The sequence below is a fragment of the Cebus imitator genome, unplaced genomic scaffold, assembly GCF_001604975.1.
Source record: "Cebus imitator isolate Cc_AM_T3 unplaced genomic scaffold, Cebus_imitator-1.0 Scaffold263, whole genome shotgun sequence".
Classification (NCBI taxonomy): Eukaryota; Metazoa; Chordata; class Mammalia; order Primates; family Cebidae; genus Cebus; species Cebus imitator.
Genome location: NW_016107578.1, coordinates 2,576,170 through 2,601,670, shown reverse-complemented (window position 1 = coordinate 2,601,670; position 25,501 = coordinate 2,576,170). Strand labels below are relative to the sequence as shown.

Genomic DNA, 25,501 nt, shown 5'->3' with positions numbered 1-25,501 from the left:
TCCCCAGCAGAGGGAGCCACAGCCCTGGGACTGGAGCCTCACCTTCCTACCAATTCTGTACCATGGGGTAGGAAGCAGGGCTGGGGAGACCCTCCTGGCTCCCTTCTCTCTGCTTCCCTCACCCCCCTGCAAAGATGCCAAAGGTTCCTTCCGCCACCTTGAGTTTCACAGCAGATGCTGGGGGGCAATACTGAGATACCCCCAACAGCCTGGGAGACACAACCTTGGAGAGGGAAAGGAGACAATGTCCCCAGCAGCTGTGTGCAGAGGTGTATTCCCCCAGCCTATAGCCTGTGTGTGCCTGAGAGACTAAGGATGGTCCCAGGAGAGTTGGGTGTCTGGGGGCGTGTTCTCAGATGCTAGGGCTCCGAGTGGAGAGCAGGATCCCCTCATCGGGGCTGGGCTATGGCTGGAGGGGAGTGGACTGTGGGCCAGTGAGGTTGGCTTCCCCGGCCCTGGGCCCTGGGCAGCCAGCTCAGATGCCCCAATGCGGAGCTGGGGGCAATGAACCCATGCACTGGTCCAACAGGATCGTTCTCTTAGCTGGCACTTCTAAGGTAAGTGAGGGGACTTCAGGGACCACAGGACTCTTCTGGTGCAGACCAGGGGAGTTTACACCAAGTAACTGTAACTGGCATTCCCCGACCCTCTTCCCAGAACGAAGGAAGAACAGAGGAGGCTGTGTGAGCGAGCCCTCTCCTTCAGCACTGTCTGGTGCCAGGGCACAAGTCTGTGCTAGGCTATGCGTGGTCCCCAAGAGCCCCCATGACGTGCACAGTGGCTGCTTCCCTTCCTCGGGCCCCAGTGGGACTGAAGGCTGGCAGCGGCAGGGCCAGTGCACACTAGGTGGGGTTCCCACAGCCAGCCGGGAGGAGGGAGAGAGACTGATGAGGCTGCCCACCCCAAAGCATGCAGCTCAGGGGAGGGAGGACAATGTGCATGTCCCTCCACCCTGCAGGCCAGGAAGGCCCCACCTGTGTTCGAATGACAGGTGAGGTTCTGGGCTGCTGGAGGAGCACTGCTGTTCTCTCAAAAAGAGGTCATCTCAGAGCATGACTTCCTGTGGCTCAACTACTTGGTGTATTTGAACACCACAGTCAAGGTGGGAGGAATATGAAAACCACTCACACAACGCCCAGGCCTTGCTGGGCTTGGCGAGCGGACTCTTCCCTCCTGGTTGGTCAGCACACTCCCACTCCTACCCCAAACAGAGCTGAGCGATCTGAAATCCCCTCAGGGTGGCCTGAGCTCCCCATCCCCAAGGCAGGGCCGTGTGCAGGGCTTGGCAAAGGATGTGGTGGTGCACTAGTTCCTAGCCTAGTGGGGCAGGTGGGCCAGGCAGTGGGTCGGGAGCACAGCTGCAGGTGCGGGCGTGTCCCCAGTGCCTCACTGCCTGATGGCGTCACACAAAACCCAGAGACCATGTTCAGTGCCGAGACAGCCTGGGCGGGGGGGGGGGTGGGCAGTGAAGTGGTCAGGACTGCCCGTCCATGAGAGGAATTCACCGCCGTGTGTTCTGCGCACTTTAGATGTGCTCCCCAGAGAGGAGCATCTGAATTCTGGGGATTTGGGGCCATCAGACTACTGCACCCCAAACACCTGCAATGAGAGCCACAGTGGACAAAAGCACAGCAGCATTTTTTTTTATCTCCAAGAAACAGGGTCTTGCTCTGTTGCCCAAGCTGAAGTACAGTGGCGCGATCACGGCTCACCACAGCTGTGAACTCCTGGGCTCCAGCAATCCTCCTACTTCAGGCTCCTGAGCAGCTGAGACGACAGGCCTGGACCACCACACCTGGCTGCAGTATCCAATTTTTTTTTTTTTTTTTTTTTTTTTTAGATGAGTCCGACTCTGTTGCCCAGGCTGGAGTGTACTGGTGTGATCTCGGCTCACCGCAACCTCCGCCTCCCAGGTTCAGGCGATTCTCTTGCCTCAACCTCCCAAGCAGCTGGGATTACAGGCGCTTGCCACCACGCCCGGCTAACTTTTGTATTTTTAGTAGAGATGGGGTTTTACCATGTTGGCCAGGCTGGTCTTGAACTCCTGGCCTCAGGTGATCCACCCGCCTCAGCCTCCCAAAGTGCTGGGATTACAGGTGTGAGCCACTGCACCTGGCCTGCAGTGTCCTTTTCACCCCATTCATGGGCGAGGCCAGGACATTCACCTGCCTGAGGGAAGGTGCGAGAATTTCTTGGTGTTTCACCGCACATGAAATGCTGGCCTAATCCCCAGCTTCTTTTAACGCCATCTTACCTCCTCAAACCAATGTCAACTTTTCTCATTTTGGTACTGTCCTCATTTGCAGAATAACTAATGATATTTAAAATCAAACGATGATCTGCCTTCCCTAGACAACCCAGTCCTAGGGAATACCATCCCCACATGTCTCAGGCCCCTGCGGTACCTGTGGTCTGATCCACGAGGACCCTTGAGTTGATGATCCGCCCAAACCGAGAGAACATGTCCTCTACGTCCTTCTGGGTCATGGTCCGCGGGAGCCCACTGATGTACAAGTTGGCATCTTTGATGACCTCTGAGCTCGGACGAGCGTACGACACCTTGAAAACACAAACGCTTTTTGGGATTAGGACAGGCATGTGGCCAAAGCACTGAGGAGGGTGCTAAATTTTGGGGTTAGGAGAAGCCAACATTGGGGGTTAGAAATCACACAGGGAATGATTCTCGTTGCTGACGCTCACCACCTGCAGCTGCGTGGTAGCAGCTCACTGCAGGACAGGCCGTGAGCTGGGGTGTCTGGAGTACTTCCTTACTGGGTGTTCTCCATCCCCAAGGAGGCAGGCATGACTCCCATGTCACAAAGCCCAACTGAGGGACCACAGCTGGTAGGTGGTCACCTCTCTGACCTCTCTGATGTGCTGGACAATGAGTTGGTGCTAGAGATAAGACCTGGTGCCTGAAAGAAGCCAGTAATACAGCGGGCCAGCAAGCTGGGAGCTGCTGGGAGCACACGAGACTCCCCTGCCAAAGAGCAAGCTTGCCACAAAAGCCCTGATGGGGGCTGTGAGTTCTGGGAGGACCCAGAGTTTGTACTCAAATCCACTTAAGTGTACACTATTAAACGACTCAATGCCTTTTGGATTTCTATTTTGCAAAATTGAAGAAAACTTAAAGAGAACCTTCTGGGTGCTTTCACAAAATGGCACATTCATCATTCATGTGTGGAGGGTGGTGAGGGGAGCCCAGAGGCCAATGCAAGAAAAGGTCTTCGGTGCTTTCCCAGGTTGGCGCTGATGGCCTTGCAGACCCCACGGCCCAGAAGGAGAAAAAGGACAAGGGTGGAACCTTTCTGTTTGTGAAAGGGCAGTCTGGCAGGACTCTCAGCCGTCAGAAGGTTGGAATATGGAGGAGGGGGCAGGAGCCGTGTGCCCAGAAAGGGTGGGGACTTGAACCTGTGCAAAAGGAAGTTCATTCCCTTTGAGTGAGGGGCACAGAACTGATGAGCCAAGGTGACTGAGGCCAGAACACGGGGAGAAACCGCCGCTCAGGAGTCACTGGGCAGAATCTGTGTGCCCAGAACACACAGGCAGCATCCTCTGAGAAGCTCCTATCATGTTCCAGAGAAAGAACGACAGACATTGCCCCTGCTCACAGGGCAGCGGGCAGCCCAGCAGGAGAGCACGAGAGCCCCACGAAGAGAGGAGTGGTGGGGCTGGAGGCCAGCTCCACCCGGCAGCGGTGGGAATCGAGGGAGCACGTCACCATGGGGCCCATGAGGTCTTTGGAGACACCATGCTGCTCCCAGGCCTGGGGTACTTCCATCAGTTTGTGGGCAGGAGCTCTGGGGGGGGGGGGCACTTGGTCACCCTGTGATTTGGCTTAGGGGCTGCCAGTGCTGTCCTCAGAGAAAAAGAGGCTGCCTTGGCCCCCAGCCTCCTCTACAGTGTCCAGGCCTGCCTTGGCTCTCTGCAGACCTGTCTGGACTGGGCAGTATTTGGGGGCCTGCCAAGCCATCACCCTGGTGCCGGTGAAGCGGAGCCGAGGCTGGCACTGACTGGACCTATTGACGTGCCTGGATGAAGCCCCAGAGGAGAAGTGCCCTAGAGCCAAATGCTAGGGAAAGCTCTGATGCCTCCCAAGGACAGGTGTTTCCAAGGACCATGGGAGCTCCGCTTTCCTCTTCTCTCTAGACACTGTCACATTCAGTCAGGCCAGATCAGCGCAGCTGGTGCACTGTGGGCATGCACCAACCTGGGGCTCCCCGGCCCCTCAGCCAGAACGCTCTTTCCTAAGCTTCCAACACTGCTTGCTCTCTGGCGTCAATCAGGTCTTTTTCTAGCTGCCCATTCTCGAGAATTCATTCAGTGAGGGGTTCAATTGTGCTCCCCCCATCAAAATTCATATGCGGAAGTCCTAATACCTCAGGACCTCAAAACGTGACCTGATTTGGATACAGTCATCGTGGATATAATCAGTTAAGATGAGGTCACACTGGTACAGGATGATCCCTAATCAAATGTGACTGGTGTACTCATAAAAGGGGGAAATTTAGGCCAGGTGTGGTGGCATAGGCCCGTAATCCCACTGTTTTGGAAAGCTGAAGTGGGAGGATCACTTGGACCCAAAAGTTCAAGACTAGCCTGGGTAACATGGCAAGACCGCATCTCTACAAAAAATAAAATTGGCTGGTCATGGTGGCGCATACCTCTAGTCCCAGCTACTTGGGAGGCTGAAGTGGGAGGATCGCTTGAGCACAGGAGTTTGAGGCTGCAGTGAGCCATGATCGCACCACTGCAGCCCAGCCTCAGTGACTAAGTGAGGCCCTGTCTTAAAAAAAAAAAAAAAAAAAATTCCATTTAGAAAGAGGGGAAATGTGGATATAGGCACTCGCACAGAGAAGTGCTGGTCGGAATACCCTCATCCCTGCCCTGGCCTGCAGCGTGAAGATGGAGGCAGAGACTGGGGTGACGCTTCTATAAGTCAAGGAACTCCAGAGACTGCCAGCCTCCACCAGGAGCTGTGAGAGGGGCCTGGGACAAATCCCTTCCCAGCGCCTTTGAGAGAAACCAACCCTGCCGACACCTTGGTCTTGGGCTTCCAGCCTCCAGAACTGTGGGTCAACACCTTCTGCTGAAACAGCCTGGCCTGCAGTGCTTTGTCATGGCAGCTGAGCTAACTCCTACCCTTCCCTGGCCACTTGGCTTGCCATGGATCCCTCCACTCACATCAACACCGAGTTCCTCCTGTCCCCATTTAGTTCTTGACTGCATTGATCATGACCTGACACACTATGTATTTGACTTTTTAAGTTTTTTGTGGAGGCAGGGTCTCGCTTTGTTGCTCAGGCTAGACTTGAACTCCTGGACTCAAGTAATCCTCCTGCCCTGGCCTTCCAAATGGCTGGGATTACAGGTGTGCACCACCCTGCCTGGCACCTATTTTACTTATGTAACTTTTAACTTTGCAAACAGACTGTGAGGCTCAGACTTGTGTGTTTCCTGCTGTAACCAAAGCACCCACAGCAGCCTCAGGTGAATGGCAGGCATCTGGGGACTACCGCTGCATGAGTGGAGTGAGCAGGAGCTGCCGTTGTTAAGAACGCCTGCCTATCTGCACTGCAGTCCCCAGCGCTGGCTTCTGTGGGTGACAGGAGTTTTGCTGTTCTGGTTCCTGAGGTGTGGATTTCACAAAGTGCTGAGGAAGCCTCCAGGTGACAGCATTAACTGCCTATAGCCATATATAGTACCCGGTTTCACACCCTGGCTTTGCTCCTCCATCCCTCCGTGACCTTGGCAGAGCTGTTTTACTACTCAAAACATCAGCTTTTCCACCCAAATCTGGGGATCAACCTTTATGTGGCTGTGAGGAGGGCACGTGGGATACTGGACGGAAGGCCTGGCCCACCGTCGGCCCTTGGTAAGCACTGGCTGTGTGTGGCACACAGGGACCCAGCAGTGAGGCAGAGCTGTACACAGACACTCTGCAATGTCCTGGCAGGGACACCGAGCTGCATCTGGGCAATGCTCAGCCTGTCACCTCCATGCAGGAGCACTCCCGCTGTGGCTGCCTGGGCTGCTACTATGGGAAAAAGACTAATAGGGATGAGGAGACAGGACACCTCCCTCTCGACTCTGCCACCAAGGGAATGACATCAGGACCAAGAGAACAGAGTAGACAGGGTGAAGGCAAGGGTACATCTGGGCTGTCTGTGAAAGGTTGGGGCTCTGAGAAGCCCTACCTGCAGGGAGGAGTGGGGCAGAGGTTTGGGGCCAGCCTGTGGTTTCTGTGCCTGGGTCTCCTCTAGGATGCCGCCCTCGCCCTGTGCCCCTGAAGGTCCTGCTGCTCGGAATACCCTCATCCCTGCCCAGGCCTAGCTAACTCCTCCTCCTCCTGATCTCAACTCTGGCTTTCTTGAGGGAGGCTTCCCTGGCACTGGCCACTATTATAGGCTCCCTGAGACCATCCTGGGGCCGCCTAATAGTGAATAGTGGGTACCACTGGGCTCCCTGAGGGCAGCCACAGGCCAGGGACCCCCAGCACCTAGCAGAGGGCTTGGCCCTAGCCCATACTGTCATAAAGGGTTTGTCTGGGGGTCCTAAGGATTGTGATAAAGGATTGTCTGGGGGATTTGTCTCTGTCCCAGATTCCTAGGAGGGAGCTTCTAAAACTCCTAGAATTTCTGTCTTTGTTACTGTGAGGACTTGGCTCCCACTTGTTTGCACTAAGTGATGGACCTCAACACCAGAAAGACCAAGCATGTGACTAGAGGGTTGAGGTGATACTGGTCTGACCTCCAGGGTGGGGGAGGGGAAAATGGTGCTGGGGATGGAGTTCAATCACATGGCCGAAGACTCAATCAATCATGCATTCACAATGAGAGCCCAGTAAAAACACTAGACACCAAAACTCCGTGGAGTCTCCTGGTAGGTACACAAGTCACATGCAGAGAGGGCGAGGCACCTGAACCCACTGGGTGTGGCCATACGAGCTCTGTGCTTGGGACCCTCCTGTGTGGCTCTTTGTTTGGCAGGCCCTGAGTTGCAATCTTTATAAACAAGCTGTCAATGGAAGTGTGAGTTCCAGGAGTCATTCTAGTGAGTTCACCCTGAAAGAGTGGCGGGAACTTCTGAATTTGTAGCCAGTTGGCCAAAAGTGCAGGGGCCTGGGGACCCCCAAAGGGCGACTGGCATCTGAGGTGAGGATGGTCTTTTTGGGGACTGTGGCCTTAAAAGTGCAGGGGTTGTGCTAACACTGGGTGACTGGTGTCACAATAGAACTGCAGGACACCAGGTGACATCAGATCAATACTGAATAAAAAAGTCCAGGATGAACTGAACATACATCTCCATCCAGGCCCTTATCACGCTGCACAAATGAGTCACCCTTAAATTGGGGAGGGCAAGGGATCCGAAGTCCCTTTCCCTTGGTCTCAAGGTAACTGGCCCAGCATTGGACACTGGCCAGGGGCTCAGTAAACGTTTGCGGAATGAATATGCTTGAAGCACAGAGGACCCCAGGGCCATGCCAGAGGAACTGCCAGAGAAGCCAGGCCCGGACAGCCTCGGGGAAGCCCCAGGGAGAAATGACTAAGGACTGTCACATCCCCTCCAGGCTGGCCTGTTTCTGCAGAACTAGGACAGTGGTGGGAAGTCACTGAGAACCAGATTCTGCCAGCAGAGGGCAGGGCTGCTGAAGGTGAGTCAGGCTTCTACACACATGGCTGGGATGACAGGAAGGGACATCTGTCCAGGCCTGGGACCCTGGGGTCCTGCATGGCTCTGGCTTCAAACTCAGGCAGCCACTCCCCAGTCTTTCCTATCAACTTCAATCCTAGAGAGGCAAGAGAGTCCTGTTGACACAATTGCATTGGCATCCAGCTCTTGCATTTGAGTAAACGGAACCACTGCACAATAACCAACTGTTCTGCTCCACACCTCAGCCTGGCTGCCTCAGAAACAACCTTAAAATATTTTCTAAATGGAGGAGAGAACTCCTAGGAGATAGGGAGTCCGGGGCCAAGGATCAACCACCGGGGGCTGGAGGTGAGGAAGAACTATCCCTGCTCAGGTGGAAACGCATGGCGCTGGGCTGCCCTCACCAGCCCCTACAGTGGAAGGCACCTTTGGGGACCTGCGCTGGACACGAGGATGCAGCAGCGGTGCACCTGCCCTTTGGGAGCCCACTGCATACCACGTTCATGCTGCTGGCACAGGGTGGGTCTGGGAGAGCTGCTGCTGAGCAAGGGTTTAGCCACTGAGTAACCAAGATCATGCGGCAGTCTGAGGGCAGGGACAGAGGCCACCTCTTGGCTGAAGGTGCTGCCACCACCAGGTAACAGGACCCTTCCTGGTGGGCAGGCAAAAATCCAGGCTCCCGGGCCTGCCCTGAGGTGACTCAGGAGGCCCCTCTGCAGCCTGGGAATCTGTATTTTACAGCTCCCTAGGGAGCCCTGGCAATCAGATAAGCTGAGGAAGCACAGCCTCAGTGCAGGTCCAAGAGAGACCCTTCTGGGCACCTGATGTGATTCAGGGAGCACCATTCTCTGGGGTAGGGTCATCTAGCAGATCTAAAGGCTCACACAGGCCCACCACATTCCAAATGGCCTCGGAGAAGGAGAGGGGATTCTGGCCGATGAGCCCGCATGTCCATGGGCACCTTGTGAAGGCAGGCACTGAGGGTGGGTGGGCACAGTGGCCCCTGCAGGAAGCCCGGTCGCAGGGACCTCTGCCTGGGGCACAGGAGGCTCAGGGAAGGCTCAGCAGCTCCCAGGACTGACAGGAGACCAGGGAGCAAAGGTCGGGAAAGAAATGAGGCTTGATTTGGGTGGCAGGAGCTGCCCACGATCAGGGGAGCCAGAAAGCAGACACTTGGGGACGAGGGGGATGTGGGGCTTGAGGCTGACAGCCCCAGTGTATGAGGGAGTGGGTCAGATAATGATGACAGAGGAAATCCATCTGTGTAACCTAGAGGAAGGACCTGCTGACTCATCCCAGGAAGGCACCACAGCCCTGCTGGAGGTGCCACCTCCAGGCTGCTGCAGTTGGCTTCCACAAGTCACCTGCTGCTGTGAAGCCTCCACATGTGGCACCCACCTGTCACACGTGGCTGTCCTCTTTCTTGTCTACTGTCTGCAGCCCCGACTCATGGGGGCACTGAATTGGCCTGTTTTGGTCACTGTGGGGCACACAGTAGGTGCTGAGTAAATGCTGGTTGAACGGGCAAGAGGAGGGTTACAACAGGCCCCAAGGAGCTCAGAGGGAGCACTGTGCAGGCTGAGGGTGGATGGAGCTGCCCGGGGATGGAAACACAATGAGCCAGGCAAGAGAGGCAGTGGGGGAGGCCTGGGAGCTGACGCACCCTAGGGACACCCTGGGCGGGGAGTGGGCCCTGAGCCACCCATGTGAGGCCTGGGACGGTCACCACCTGATCAGGGTATCTGATGGGAGCCCCCAAGGAGCGGCTGTGCTCACAGTCCCCTGGAGAGAGACCGTGAGGCTGGGCGGGCTCAGCACAGACCTGTGCCCAAGCCAGGAATGGAACGTGGTGGTATCAGATCCCTTTACCTTAATGGTTTTTGATTGGAGCCTCAGGCCATTCAGCGTGTTGATTGCTCTCTCTGCATCCTTTGCAGTCACGTAGTTGACAAAGCCATAGCCCAAGCTGTGTCCTGTGCGGAAGAACACAAGGACATTGTTAAGTTAACTGCCTGTGAGTGAGAGGTACAGGGAGGTCAGGCAGCAGCACTGTATCTGCCCATATCTGGAAAACGGAATTATAGGCGCTAGCAAGCTTTCTTACTTTCTTTGGCAAACAAGTACATTTTCTGGAATGAACACAGGTTACTTTTTTTTTTTTTTAAGAGACAGGATCTTGCTCTGTCACCCAGAGTGGAGTGTAGTGCTGAGATCACAGCTCACTGCCACTTTAAATTCTTGGCCTCAAGAGAGCCTCCCACCTCAGCCTCCAGAGTATCTGGGACTACAGGCCCACTCTACCAGGCCCAGCTAATTTTAAAAATTATCTGTAGAGATGGGGTCTCTCTATGTTGCCCAGGCTGGTCTAAAACTCCTGGGCTCAAGCAATCCTCCCGCCTTGGCCTCCCAAAGTGTTGGGATTACAGGTGTGAGCCACTGCACCTGGCCAAGGTTTTATTTTTGTAATTAAAAAAGCCCTAAAAGTGATTTAAAAAGGAATATTTAAAAAAAAAAAAAAAAAAAAAAAACTGCTATGGATGACATCTTTCTGAATGACCGGTCCCGTGGGTGCCAGCTGCTCTGTGGGGTCTGGGTGGTGAGGATGAGGAAGGTCATGGCGGTGGACAGGCTGGTGGACCCCAGTCTGTGTCGCTGTTGCTTTGCCGCTTCCTTCTCAGCAGGAGGGCCTGCTGGCACCACCCAACACCAGTTCCATTTACCTCCCCAAGCCTGAGACCTGCCCGAACCCGCTGTGGGGCAGAAGAGGATGGGGAGCCCAAGGAGAAGCCAGGGGCTGAGAACCCCCAGCCTCACAGGGCAGGCCCTGCCCTGGCATCATAGCCCTGGCCGTCTCCCGAGCTTCTCTCGGCAGTGGGGGAGAAAAAGGGTCACAGGCAGGTGTCCCCCGCACCCCTGCTATGAAACACTCTGCACAGGTACAAGTGAACACCCACTCACTGGATGCCGCAGGAGGGAATCAGGATGGTGAGGGCAGGACCAGAGGGGACAGCCACTGGGGTGGGGGTTCAGAAGGAGGTTCATAGAACATCTGGCCAAACGCTTTCACTAAAGGAGAAGTGAGGAGGTTCAGGGAAGAGCGCAATCCCTGTCCTCCCCGCCAGCTTATCCACTCAGTCGCAAGGCTGGTGAGCACCAGCTGTGGGTGGCCAGCCTGGCAGGCCTCACCCAGCACTGCTCCATCCCCCCAGCCGGCAGAGGGTGACAATGAGCAGATCGCTGAACAGAAGGAGGCCTGGAACCCCACTGAGGCAGAAGGCCATCCACAAGACTGGCTCTGAGTTATTTTTTAACAGTTTTATGATATGCTTGGGTAGGCTTATAACTTTGCTCCTCCAAACAATACTTTTCTTTAGAAAACAAGCCCTGTGGAGAGTTCCTTCCATCAAGTCGCTTCAGCTTAACCTATTTCTAGAGGACTAGTACATGCAGAATTGGCAACTACAGGAGATGCAAAGTTCAAAAAGCAGATCCTACAAGATGTAACAAATACTTTTCTTCTAAACATCAAGGTATAGCTCAGGCACACTTTGATAATAACAAGATCTGGTCTACTAAGGAATCCAGCATGATAGCTGAACACTTTAGACCACAAAGTTAACATACGTCTTACAACACGTTACCCTCCTGGCAGCTGGGCCAGGGGCATCCAGACCCCTCTCACTGATAGCAAGATTACAAATCCGCCAGAGAGCCTAACCCAGGTTTGTTACTTTCTTTTCCCTCATTTTATTAATTTATTTTTTGCCACTTTCTTTTTAAAATAAATTTTTCAGAACAGTTTTAGGTTTACAGAAAAATTACAGGGATAATACCAAGTTCCCTTACAGCCCCTCCCAGTTTCCTCTATTGGTACCACCGCCCGTGAGTATGGAGTGCTGATGACAATGAATGTTTCCATTAACTTCGGTCCACGCCCCATCCACTTCCTTAGTCTTTCCCTCATGTTCTTTTCTGCCCTGGGATCTCATTCAGGATCCCACATGACATTAATAGTCAGGTCTCCTCAGGCCCCTCTGGACCGTTGACAGTTTCTTGTTTCTCGTGACCCTGACAGTTTTGAGGACTGGTGAAATATTCTGTAGACTCTCGATGGGGTTTGATGGAGTCTCTGTCATGGCTGGAGTGGGGCTGTGGAAGAACATGGGTGGAGTGCCCTTCTTGTCATACCATGTCAAAGGCACAGGCCACTGATATGACTTATTGCTGCTGTCGCTGACCCTGATCAACTGGGCTGAGGTGGGCAGTGTGCCGGTTTTTTGGGCTATAAAGTGACTCCCACCCCTTTCCACTCTGCCCTCTGGAGAAGGAAGTCAGGACACACAGCCCATGATTAAGGAACTGCTCGGAAGAATTCTGCTCCCCCTCTGCAGGATGCAGCAGCTACAGAAATGACGTGCCGTTAGCTCTGCACAGGCCACTCTTTCCTAAAGAACTAAATCACACTTGGATCCTCTAGACCCATATTTGTAATAAAACTACATGGGGCTGAGAGACTCAGCTATGGGGCCCTGGACAAAGTGAGAACTTGGAGCAGCAAGATGGCAGGACCAGGTCCGTGTGGAGTGAGTTGGGATAGCAGCTCAGAGAACAAGCAACAGAGCAGCACAGCCAGGTCAGGACGGCCAGGGCCTCTGCACGCGCTCCAGACGGCAGTGTGAAACCAGACCACAGAACGTCTGTGATATGGATTCCTGACCATGACGCCAGCCTGGCTGGGTTTTTTTCCTTCCCAAACACCTGCTCTCCTACTGCTCAGTGCCATCTGCATTCGGGTCCCATCTTTCTGCTCCATCCAGAAGCCTGGACCACCTGCCTCCTTGGCTGTGGCGTGCTCAGATGGACTAAGTGTGGCTTGAGAAAGTCACACACCGGTAAGGACTCAAGCCCCAAGCCCTGGTCCTGTGTCCTCAGCCACAGCTGGCTCCTCTCAGCACATAAACACGGGCCCTCCCTGGCCCAAGTCCCTTCTTCCTCATCTCCCAGGTGTTGGGTAGTCCTGGCTGATCCCCTAGGATGGTCACTGCCCTGGGGACCGTTTCAGGATGTGTCCCCTGAGCTTTTGGCAGCTTGGGGTAGGGCCCACCCTCTTGGGATGCCCCTTCTCTGGGATGTGGAAACCACACCAGATTTCCATCTCCCTGACTGTCTCTGCTCAGGCTCCTCATCCCCTGTCTATTCCATGGAGACCCACAGGCACCAAGGATCCACCTTTGGCCCTGTCTCTGCCATATGCTCTTCCTCACCACACACGTGCCCAGGCCTGCCAACATCACTGAGGGAGTTACATACCCTTGGGCAGCCCCAGTTGCCTTGCCTGGTAAAGCTCCTCCTCTGTCTTCAAGGAGCTGACACATTAACTGAACACCTACTACGTGTCAGGTCCTGTGCTCGGCTAGGGGTTAGTGATGCATGACAGAGGACGGTTGCTGCCATCATGAAAGCTGTCACATCCCTGTGGGCAAGTCAGACAACACGGTGGAGAGAAACTGACAAGCGTTAGATGGGGGACAGGAGGGCCCGTGGCAGAGGAGATATTTGAAACAAAACCTGTGTGTGGCTGGCGTGAACAGTCCAGACAGAAAAGCAGGTGCCAAGTCTCTGAGGCGGAGATGATGCCAGTGTATTCCCAGAAAGAGGTGGCTTGTATGGCAAGAGGCCTGGGAAGTGGCCCCTGGCAGCAGGGCAGAGCCAGTGTGGGGCCAGCGGGCTGGTGATCTAATCCAGATAGGAGATTTGGGCTCTGTGCACAGGCCAGAGCAGCAAAGGAACACCCTACCCAGAGGACTGCACCTGGGGTAGTGGGGAATGGTTCCTGACTTCCCTACAGGATGGACCTTGTGGGTCAAGGCCTGGCTTCATCTCCTAAGTCTGCTCTCCTTTCTGTGGTGGGTGCCTGGAGGCAGTCGGAGGGGAGGCAGTTAAGGGACAAAGATGCCCTGGTTTCCACCCACTGGGTGAGGCCATCAACTGGAAGGGCTTCGTCCAGCACCTGACCGCCCACTTCCACCCTTGCCTCCAATACAAACCAGCCTGGGCAGCTTTTTAAGCCACCACTGACTGCTCAGGCCACGCACCCAACCAATGAAGTCAGAAAAGGAGAGGGGGTTGCCAGCTGGCCTCAGTGGTTTTAAGACAGGGTCTCAGTCCGTTGCTAAGGCTGGAGTGCAGTGGCACGAGCTTGGCTCACTGTAACCTCTGCCTCCTAGGCTCAAACAACCCTCTTACTTCAGCCCCCCACCAAGTAACTAGAACTACAGGACCTCACCACCATGCCTGGCTAATTTTTCTATTTTTTTTTGTAGAGATGGGGTTTTGCCATGTTGCCCAGGCTGGTCTCAAACTCCTGAGCTCAAGCAATCCTCCCACCTCAGCCTCCCAAAGTGTTAGGATTACAGGCATGAGCTACCGTGCCCGGCCTCCTCAGTGGTTTTTTTGTGGGAGGAGATGGCCAGAGGCAGACCTGTGTTACTTACAGTTAAACGATTACAAGCTTTTAAAAGTTTTTAAAGCTCCCTGGCAATTCCAATGCATGGGGAGCATAGGGCTTTCCACGGTTATGCAGAGGAGAGGCGGCCTCCAGAGGAGAAGTGGAAGTGGCCCCCAAGTTAGTTTCTCCATTCAGAGTCCACAAGCCACCTGCACCAGGGGCATCTGGAGTTCAGGGCAACAACTTAGCTCCCTAGGTGCCTCCCATCCCAGTCCAGGACCCAGGATGTCCGGCAGGCATGGAATTCACATCTCCAAACTCCTTAAGGATGCTCCTCCTGCCCACTAGCAGCAGAGCCTGTCAGAGCCCCTGTCTGGAGATGGGAGATCAGCACCGAGACAGGAGGCCTGAGGGCTTGTGAGGGAGCAGGAGGACAGGGGCCTGCCTGGTGTCAGTGCTGGGGGGCAAAAGGGGACCCTGGGATGGGAGGTGGAAGAGGCTGGGAAGCAGGAAGGAGGGACTGGCAGGGAGGAATGCCTGGCTCTCACTTCCCTCAGCTGAAGGAAGAGCCCTCCCCAACCCTTTCTGGCCACAGGGCAGAGCTTCTGGGCTCTGGTTCTCTGCCTGCCTGGCAACAGCATCCCCCTCCAGGAAGGTTAAAGCACAGATGGTCAAACACACTGAGTGGCTGACTCAGGGGCCTGGGAAGAGCCTGAGACTTGAATTTCCCTAGGTACCCTGATGCTGCTGCCGGTCCGGGGACTGCAGCCTGACAGCTGCTTCCTGGAGAAGACAAAGCTGCCTCTGCAGGGAGCACCATGGATGCCTTACATGGCACCCACACCCCGCCCGCCCCGGGCAAACGCTGGCCAGTGCTCTCGAACTTCCAAACACACTTCCCTCTCTCTTTGGATGAGGGTTAGGATTGGAGAGCTGGCTCCCTGTCTTCTGCTGCCAGACACAATGCCTCCATCCCTCAGTGCTTCTTGTAGCTGGAAGGGCCCTGACTTGATGTGCGGTGCAGGGCTGAGGGGGGCGAGTGCCCTGTGGGTGAAACCCTCCTCTGCATCCTGAGGCCAGGTCCCATGAGTTCTCTCTTTAAAGGTCTACAGGGGATTAAGGGGAGACTTCACTGAGAGACAGAGACTGGAAGTGAGGAATGAATTAATTCAGCAATAAGAAACAGCCAAGGTCCACAAAAGAAATGGGCAAAGGAGAAGAAGGGTATTTTACAAAAGAAGTACCAACAGCCGCTAAATACAAGCAATGATGAGCTTCACTAGAAACGGGAATCACCCCGATTGGATTTGTTTGTCCCTCACAGGGTGGCAGAGGTGAGAAACCCTGCCAGGGCTAGTAGATCAGGGCCAGACAGAAGGCAGGGTGAACTACGCGTCCCCTAGAGAGCGAGTTGGCAACAGGGACCAACAGCCTTTAAAAGGTATACTCTCTCGTCTGCCACTTCGCAAGCAGGAAGACTTTCTATGGAAATAACCAGTGAGCAAAGATTTGTGCCAGGACATTTATCTCAGTGGGGCTTTCAAATATCAACACATGGGAAGCTGAATACTATGCAACCGCACGATGATGGGATCTCGAGATGTTCAGTGAAGAGGAAAAATGTCCAGATACAGGAAGGAAAGTCTATCCGCAGTTTGAAGGGTGAGCCAATTCTGCAGAAGCGTATGACTGCTTATGGCCATGAATACGTAAAGAAAGCCGTCTGGAGGTTCACATGTCCAAAAGCTAACAGCGGTGTGATTTTTTTTTTTTTTTTTGGCTTGGCTCATGCTTAAGTTTTTTTCTGTGAGGATCAAGCATGACTCATATTAAGAAAAAAGCATCCAGGATGGGAAAGTCCGGAAGGGCATTCCTGCACAGGGAACAGTGTTCAGAGAATCACCAGCACCCAAGAGTAGGGCTTGACTGGAGGGGTGCAGAGGGTACCGCAAGTGGGGAGAGAGGGCAGGTGCCCAGGGGTCTCGGGAGCCCCTAGTATGGGTGCAGGCTTTAATCCAACCAGAGGTAAACAAGACAGATCCGTGAACGGGGCTGCAGCTGTTGGCTTCAGCATAACAGGCCGTCCATGAGGGTGGAGAGTTGATTCCTTCTGATCCCCTGAGGGACATATGGGGCCACTGCGGAGAGACCAGACACCAGGACAGGGCTGCCCAGGAAGGCAGAAGGCAGGACAGCCAGGCACTGCAGTAGCCTCCTTAGCTGGTATTGGTGGGTGGAATGGCCAACAACCAACCAACGCCATATCCCCAACATAAGGACCAGGGCCAGGCCCGCGAGAAACATTCTGCGCTTTGAGGGTGGCAGTCCCTTCCTCTTAGCCATCACCATGCTCCTCCTTTCTCCTGCCTCCAGTGCCCAGCCCTTGGTTGGCACCCAACCAGTATTTGCTGAATGAATAAACATCCATGATGATCTGCACTCTCCCCCATTCCCAGTACCATTCATTTATTTGTTCATTCACACTGCAAACACTGACTGTGGCTACGTCTAGGGCTACAGAGATTAACAAGGCTCCTGCCTCCAAGAACGATACTGACGTGCTGGACCAGAAAGCTCCAGCTCAGTGGTGGGTGGAAACCCCACAGTGCAGGTCGGCCTGGGTGCCATGAGAACCCACAGTAGAGCATCTGACGCTTGGGCCAGGGGAGGCCTCCTTAAGCAAACACGGCTGGGACCTCAACAGTTTGAGGAGGGGAGTGACACGGTCACATTCAGGCTATCAAAGAGGCCCCTCTGCTGCAGTGAGGAGGGCAGTCTTCAGTCTTCAGTCTTCAGGGAACGCAGGGGCCAGTTAAGAGGCCAAAGCGATAGTGCGGGCCACAGGTGGTGATGTCCTGGGCTAGGATGGTGGCTGATGAGAAAGAGGAAAGGGATGGACTGAGAAACACCAGGTGGGTGACAGCCAAGGACACTCCTAGATTTCTGAGCAGAGCCATCAAGTGGATGGTGGTACCATTGGTTACAGTGGGGGCAACTGGAAACAAGTGGCTGGCTTTCGGGAGAGTTAGGTCAGTTTGGAATACACTGAATTTGAGGGACTGAAGGCGTCTGGAGCTCAGAACAGCTTTCTGGTCAAAAAGGAGGTGGCAGAGAGGGCAGCTGGAAGCCATGGGGTGACTCTGCCCACCCCGACTATCAGCTTTGGAAGAAGAGGGCAATGCATAACTCCGAGAACCGGCTGAGTCGAAGGCTGGGGGAAAGGCGCTAAAGACAGAGAGGGTGTGGCCTCAGGGCAGTTAGACAGATGGGGGGAGGAGGTGCTTCTGAAAGCCAGTGGGAGAGGATGCTTCTGGAAGCGGGTGGAGACAGGGAACAGGACAGTCTGTGGGTGAGAGGCCAACACACACAGCAGTGGCTCTCGCTGGGGAAGACTGCCTCCTAGAGGACATGTGGCAAATGCCAGGACATTTTTGGGTTTCACCATTGAGAAGGTGCTACTGGGACCACGTGGGTTGAGGCCCCGGGCCAGCACAGTGGCCAGGGCACAAAATGTGGAAGAACTCTGAGCTAGAAGAAGCTCAAACTCTGGAAGGAATTCCTTTCAAGACACTCGAAGCCCAGGAAAAGTGGGTACTTGGAGAGCCCGAGGCTCTTGGGAAACCAGGAAGGGAAGGAAGGATTGGGCTGGAGAGGTGGAGATGCTGTTAGTTCCACTGTGAGACAGGAGGCGGTTATCAGCTGAGGGTGAGCAGGGAAGACAGAGGCCTGAGGAGGGCAAACAGGGAAATGGCTGCTGTGGGACTCAGGGACAACCGTGTGGTGAGCGGAGCTAGGCCAGGGATCAGATTTGCTGGGGTGCCTGCCTGGTCGTGTGAGAGGCTGTCTTGCAGGGTTGGGAGAAAACAGTTGGCTGGAGAGAGGGGTGGTGAGACCTAACACTGCGCCCCAGGCCCTGCCAGCAAGGAGGTTTGCCCACACTGGCAGCAGGATGAGTAATGCCAGGCTGCAGCACGTTCTCCATGAAACTCCAGTCACTGACTTCAAGAGCTACTAGCAAGAGGCTGGGCTAGTAGCTCTTGCTCTTTCATCTGAAAGCCCAGGCCCAGCCACTCCACAACTCCTGGTGCGCCCATTACTAACTACTGTCCAAAGATAAGACAGGGCTCATCTCTGAACTGAACTAATTCCCAAATTACACTTTTGCAGCCTTCGCTGGTTCTCAAAACCAGTTCTCTCCAGACTGAGCCAAATCTAGGTGTTCCTATTAGCATAGCTCACATTCCTTTGAAAACCACAACAAGAAAACAGACAGAGAAATCAGGTTCCAGGAGAAGGATGGCAAATTCTGTGGGAATGCCTGGAAAATCTCTGGTGCCCAGGAATACCAAGGAAAATTCCCTTCCACCAGAAAGTAAGAGGAGAAAGGCGAGACTTGTTAGTGGCACAGGAGAATTTTTAAAACCTTCCATTATTCAGGATGGTCTCCTGGCTTCTAGAGTATTCTAATACGTAAGTTTGTATATTGCATAAAGTCCCTATTGAGAAGGTGTTTATTAAATCAGACTTTCAGAGATGGAAGGACAGAAGGTTTTTGTATTCAGTGCCCCCATCTGAAGAGCTAATTTTCTGTACAGACACCAGACAGGCTCTTGGGGAGGCATTCAGGGGTCAGGTGTCTTAATGTAACTGGGGAAACACTGAAGATAAAGTGTGATGATGGGCACATTACGTTCAACACATCACTCTATGTTCATGTATGCTTGAAATTTTCCGTAACAGAACTTTTTTTTGAGGTGGAGCCTCGCTCTGTCGCCAGGATAGGGTGCAGTTGTGTGAACTCAGCTTACTGCAACCTCTGACTCCCTGATTCAAGTGATTCTCCTGCCTCAGCCTCCTCAGTAGCTGGGATTATAGGCATATGCCACCATGCCCAGCTAATTTTTGTATTTTTACTGAAGACAGGGTTTCACCATGTTGGCCAGGCTGGTCTCCATCTCCTGACCTCATGATCCGCCTGCCTCGGCCTCCCAAAGTACTGGGATTACTGGCATGAGCCACCGTGCCTGACCCTTAACTTTTAAACTAGTTTTCTTTTTAATTTTTTTGGGACAAGGTCTCACTGTTGCCCAGGCTAAAGTGCAGTGGTGCAATCTCGGCTCACTGCAACCTCCACCCTTCAGACTCAAGTGATCTTTCTGCCTCAGCCCCCAAGTAGCTGAGACCACAGACATGGAACACCATGCCCAGCTAAGTTTTTGTATTTTTGGTAGAAATGGGGTTTCACCATGTTGCCAAGGCTGGTCTTGAACTCCTGAGTAAGTGATCCTCTCAGCTCGACCACCCAAAGTGGTGGGATTACAGGCATGAGCCACCTGGCCTTAAATGAGTTTTCAGTATAGGGAATCACAGTCCCCAAACCCAGGATGGCAGCCAGAGCACCGGGAGGAGTGACCATTCCTTGGCTTCCTAAAGCAGGGCAGAGACAAAAAGGAAGGGGGGCGGTGGTAGAGGAAGGAGGAAGAAGAGGAAGAGCGGGTGTTGGGGGGAGGAGGGGGGAGGGGGAGGAAGAGGAGGAGGAGGAAGAGAGCTCCCCACATGGTCTGTCCATAATTCTCTCTAGAGTCCTTGAAGTCATGCTGTCAGAATGGAGGCCACTCTGTAAGTAGGGCCTTAACAGGTGCCAGGCCCTCTGCAAACACCTATGAGGTAGGGACCACCAGGATGTAGAAGCCACCATCTCCACATTCCGGACAGGGACACAGAGGCTTATAAGTTCTGCTGTGAGGAAGTGGAACAGCGGGGCTTTCAGCTGCCAGGCTCCCGCCCCTCTGAGAGTTTAAGCTCAGCGTGGTGCAGAAGTTCAAGTTGATGACGTTGACAGTAAAGAGAGCAGCCCAAACATAACGAAGGGCTGTCCACAAGACCCTCTGTGTTCTGCTGACCTGGGCCTGACCAAGCATGGGGGCCTCAGTGGGCAGACAGGGGTAGGCCTGCCTGTGCCTGCCCTGGACAGGACACTTGCCAGGGTCCTTTCCACACACGGGACCCAATCAATCAGCCCAGGCCAAGCCAGGTCAGGCTGTGCTTTTCCAGCCCCTTCCAGCTTTCAGAACGCCCTGTCTCTGGTTCCTTCCTCTCCTCCCACTGTCTTATTTGGTACATGTTCCCTGTCTTAACAATGAATTTTTCCTCTTTTGGGAACTTATGGCCAATGTTATACAAAAGCAATGGACAAAATGGAGTTTGAAATGAAAACGAAACTTCACAGTCAACGTTTCAAGGCTGCAGTTATCCTGCACTGTGGAACGTCACAGAGTCACAGGCAAAGGAGGCAGTGTCCAATGGGATGGCCACCAATACCTGCTCTACAAAAAATGCCTCCATTTCTTTACCTGCTACTTTATCCCGAATAAGTTTTGCAGATTCAACTTCACCAATGCTGCTGAACAGGCTTCGTAACTCATCCTGGGTCATGTTCTGAGGGAGGTAGTTGACGATCAAATTCGTTCTCCCGATGTCACCCCTGCAGTCTTCGGCCATGTGGTCTTCATAACCATTAGACATTGTATTTTTCAAAAATCTGCACAGGAAAAAAGGGCAAGTAAATTCCGAATGTTCACACTGCAGTATGTGAAGATAAAACTAGTTAAGTGCATTTGCACTAGATTTTTTTCTTTCTTTCTTTTCTTTTTGAGACAGAGTGAGACTGTCACCCAGGCTGTAGTGCAGTGGCATGATCTCAGCTCACTACAACCTCTGCGTCCTGGATTCAGGCAATTCTCCTACCTCAGCCTACTGAATAGCTGGAATTACAGGTGCCCTCCACCATCCCCTGGTAATTTTTGTATTTTTAGTAAAGATGGGTTTTGCTGTGTTGGCCAGGCTGGTCTCAAACTTCTGGCCTCAAGTGATCCTCCCGTCTCAGCCTCCCAAATTGCTAAGATAAGAGGTGTGAGCCACGGCGCCTGGTTCTGCACTTAGAGATTCTTTTCTTTGCTGTATATTAACTTACAGTCACACCAAAATCTGCATGTGGATGTTTACAGCAGCTTTATTCATAATTGCCAAAACCTGGAAGCAACCAGCAAGTCCTCCCATGGGTGAATGGATAAACAGACTCCATTTGTGTGGTTCTGTACACGGGCATTTTTTTAATGATAAAAAGAAATGAGCTATTAAGCCAGGAAAGGCATTTAAAGAAACTTTAAATGCATATTTAAGTTATGATTAAATCTGTGTGATTCCAAGTCTGTGACCTTCTGGAAAAGGCACACTACAGAGAAAAAGATCAATGGTTGCCAGGGATGTGAGTGGGCAGGGAAAACAAACAGTGGAACACGGAATTGTCAGGGTTTTAGGGCAGTGAAACCATTTTGCACAAAATGTAATGGTGGGTGTGGACAATACATGTTTGTCAAAATCCACAGAATGAACAACATACAGAGTGAACTGAACTCTGAATTACGGGCTTTAGTTACTAATAATGTATCAATATTGATTCACCAAGAATAAAAGAGGTACCATGTGAATGTGAGATGCTAATAATGGGTGTGGTGGCACCAACACAGCTCACTGTAGCCTCGAACTCCCGGGCAATCCTCAAGCGATCCTCTCATCTCAGTCTCCTGAGTGGCTGGGAATACTGGCATGTGTCATCACACTCGGCTTATTTTTGAAACTTTTTGTAGAGATGGTATCTCGCCCAGGTTGGTTTTGAACTCCTGGCCTCAAGTAATCCCTCCGTCTCAGCCTCCCAAAATGCTAGGATTACTGGCCTGAGCCACTGTGCCCAGTTTCTTTCTTTTTTAAAAATTTTTTATTCAGGCCGGGCGCGGTGGCTCATGCCTGTAATCCTAGCACTTTGGGAGGCCGATGCGGGTGGATCACGAGGTCAAGAGATCAAGACCATCCTGGTCAACATGGTGAAACCCCGTCTCTACTAAAAATACAAAAAATCAGCTGGGCATGGTGGCGTGTGCCTGTAATCCCAGCTACTCAGGAGGCTGAGGCAGGAGAATTGCCTGAATCCAGAAGGCGGAGGTTGCGGTGAGCCAAGATAGCGCCATTGCACTCCAGCCTGGGTAACAAGAGCAAAACTCTATCTTAAAAAAAAAAAAAAAAAAAAAATTTGTTTATTCAGCCAATACTTCATTCTAAAGCCAAGGAATGAGTGCTTTCCACTTTACAATTTTTCTGTAAATCTAAAACTGCTCGAAAAAACAGTCTATGAACACAAAACAGAACAACTCTGTCCACTAGGAGGGCTTCGAAGAGATCTACAAACAATTCCAGCACCACAATTTAAGATCCTGTAAAAAAAAAACCTTTGGGTTGTCTCTCGAGAACATTCCAGATTTCCAACTGCTTCCTCCCCATGTCCGGAGCCCGTGGGGTGCGCCTGAACCCCACGCCTGGACACTCTGTTGCCGAGGGGGCAGGCAGGCAATGGTCCTCTGCATCTGTTTATTCCCAAAGATGCAGTGACTGAGCTGGAAAGAGGTGAGGGTTTCTGTACCAGTCAGAGGAACTTGGTCTTCACAGCTTGCAGGCTTTGAAATGTCTTTCTCAGTTGCTGAAGTCTTTCCTTTCAGTGATAAACATCAGAGCCAGTGATGGCTTTGGACAAGAGTCTGGATCAATGCAGCCGAGAGTGCCAAGTCTGCCCTTCTGAAAGTGTGTCGCACACTGAGCTCGCTCCTCAGAGGTCCCTCGTCCCTGCCTCTAAACATGCAGGTAGTCACCCCTGTGGATGACCACTCCCCCCGGGGAGGTCTTGGCGAGAGCCCACCCGTTTCCCTGGATCCCTGTTGCTCAGTTCTTTGTTATGTTTGAACACCCAGTGCCCACGGTCACCCGCCTTTGGCCTTCTCTAAAAATAGCCTTGCCAGTGGTTACATAAAAATCCGAACACATCTGTCACATGGAGACTTCCTACCTACTCCCTGAATCAACGCTGAGGGAAGAATTAGGTCTGGTTTCTTTTTTCCTGGGGGAAACATCCAGGTCTTCCCTACCCTCCTACTACTCTCGGATACTGTGCAAAATCAGTACAATTTCCTAGCATTTCTTTTACTTGAGGATATCCTATGCTCTTTGCTCTACAGAAAGTAGGTTAGCATCAAAAGCCATAGAAGAAAAGATTGAAAAGTGAGACTTCGTGAAATTAAAAACTTCTGTACAGCAAAAGGCATCATAGACCAAGATGAGGAGAAGTAGCCGGGGGGAAAAGATTCACTGCACATTCTACCATTTAGACCTGTAGTTCTTACCCTGTGCCATTCTGCCCCCCAGGGGACACTAGGCAATGTCTGGAGACATTTTTGGTTACTGTGACTCTGTCAGGGCCAGGGGTTGTGGGGTGCTGCTGACATCTGGTGGGGAGAGGTCAGAGAGCTTTAAAGCATCCTTCAGGGCACAGGTCGGCCGCACAACCAAGACTTATCTAGCCCTAAATGTCAGTACTGCCAAGGCCGGGAAAACTTAATTCAGAACATCTACAAATTAGCAAGCAATAAAAGAAGAGACATAACCAAGAGGGAGGTAGATAAAGGATATTAGTGGCAATTTATAAAGGCCTGAAATTCACATGGCTCATAAGTCCAGAAAAAGACACTGAACTTCATCTTCACGAACAATGAGGAAAATGAAAAAGAAAACCAGATGCTACTTTCTGCCAGGTGCATGGAATAAAATCCAGTGCAAGATCACCTGCTACTGATCTGAGTATGAGACGGGTACAACCTTCTGACTCACAACTGCAGGAATCTGTTCTACAAAAATAATCTCACAAGTGCAGGAGTTCAAGACCAGTCTGGGTGACAACGTGAGACCCTGTCTCTAACAAAAAATAAAATAATTTAGTGAGCACAGTGACCCGCACCTGTAATTTCAGCTACCCAGGAGACAAGGGCAGGAGGATCGCTTGAGCCCAGGAGATCAAGGTTGCATGTGATCCAGCCTGGGCAACAGAACAAGACCCGGTCTCAAAACAAAACAAAACAAAACAAATGCAAGGAAGTCACTACCACGTGGTTCGTAAGATTATAAAACTGGATGTAATCTAAATATTTGTTAATGGGGAATGGCTAAATAAATATCAACTTTCAGTACCAGCTTGGGACCACCAGGATTACAGTTTAATCGTGAGAAACTCCACGTGTCTGTTACACTATCTGTGGCCATGAGATTTTAAAATAGATCACTGGCTCAAAATCAAACAGGCGAAAATATTTGCTGGAGGCTGATCCAAACAGAGCACAAGGGTTAACTCTAAAGACCTAAATGCAACTAAAGCTTGTTCAAAATGTGATTCAAGCATTTCCTTTCTTTCTTTCTCTTCTTTCCTTTACCTTTCCTTCTCCTCACCCTTTCTCTAAGAGTTAGACATCTACTCTGTTTTACCCTCATTCTGCTTTCATGGAGAGTGAAACGGACAATGGTTGCCCCATGCTTACTGCCCACAGTGTGGTATCCTCTAGGCCTGGGAAAAAGTGGACCTTCTGAAACACACATCATGGCCTGTGCGACAAATCTGGCCCACTGCCTGTTGTTATAAATAAAGTTTTATTGGAACACAGCCTGTCTCATTTGTTTATGTATTGTCTGTCTATAGATAGTTTTGTACTACAATAACAGAGTTAAGTAGTAGCAACCGTATGGTCCAAAAAGCTGAAAATATTTACCATCTGGCTCTTCACACACACAAAAATATGCCGACCTCTGTTCTAAAATGTAAAAATATAAAATTTCTAGGAGAAAAATCTTTGTGGAGTTGGGCTGGGCAAAGACTTCTCAGACATAATACGAAAAGTCCATTTCATTAAAAAAAAAAAAAAAGATAACCCAGATATCATCAAAATTTAAAACTTTTGCTCTGTGAAAGACACTGCTAACAATTAAAATCCACTGACTGAAGTAAACATTTGCAAAAAGGACTTATAGTCAGAATACTTTTTTTTGTTTGTTTTTTGGAGTCAAAGTCTTACTCCACTGCCCAGGCTAAAGTGCAATGGCACAATCATAACTCACTGCAGCCACAAACTCCTGGGTTCAAGCAATCCCCCTGTCTCAGCCTTCCAGCTAATTTTTTACTTTTTGTTGAGATGGGATCTCACCATGTTGCTTGTACTGGTCTCAAATTCCCAGTGTCAAGTGATCCTCCCAACTCAGCTTCTCAAAGTGTTAGAATTATTGGCGTGAGCCACCTCACCCAGCCCAGAACACATTTTTTAAGCTCTCAAAACATAATAAGTGGCCGGGCGCGGTGGCTCAAGCCTGTAATCCCAGCACTTTGGGAGGCCGAGGCGGGTGGATCACGAGGTCAAGAGATCGAGACCAGCCTGGCCAACATGGTGAAACCCCGTCTCTACTAAAAATACAAAAAATTAGCTGGGCATGGTGGTGCGTGCCTGTAATCCCAGCTACTCAGGAGGCTGAGGC

At 52.1% G+C, this 25,501-nt stretch overlaps 1 protein-coding gene across 1 annotated transcript in view; it reads right to left on the bottom strand.

The window, feature by feature from the left end:
• Window positions 1-25,501, bottom strand: part of ELAVL1 (ELAV like RNA binding protein 1) — a 43,116-nt gene that overhangs the window by 7,937 nt on the left and 9,678 nt on the right. Inside the window, exons 2-4 of the mRNA XM_017500111.2 lie at window positions 20,455-20,642; window positions 9,523-9,626; window positions 2,406-2,559 (exon numbers count right to left, since the gene is read on the bottom strand). Coding sequence (XP_017355600.1) covers window positions 2,406-2,559; window positions 9,523-9,626; window positions 20,455-20,626 — 430 coding nt within the window. The 5' untranslated portion in view covers window positions 20,627-20,642. The remainder of the gene's footprint in view (window positions 1-2,405; window positions 2,560-9,522; window positions 9,627-20,454; window positions 20,643-25,501) is intronic.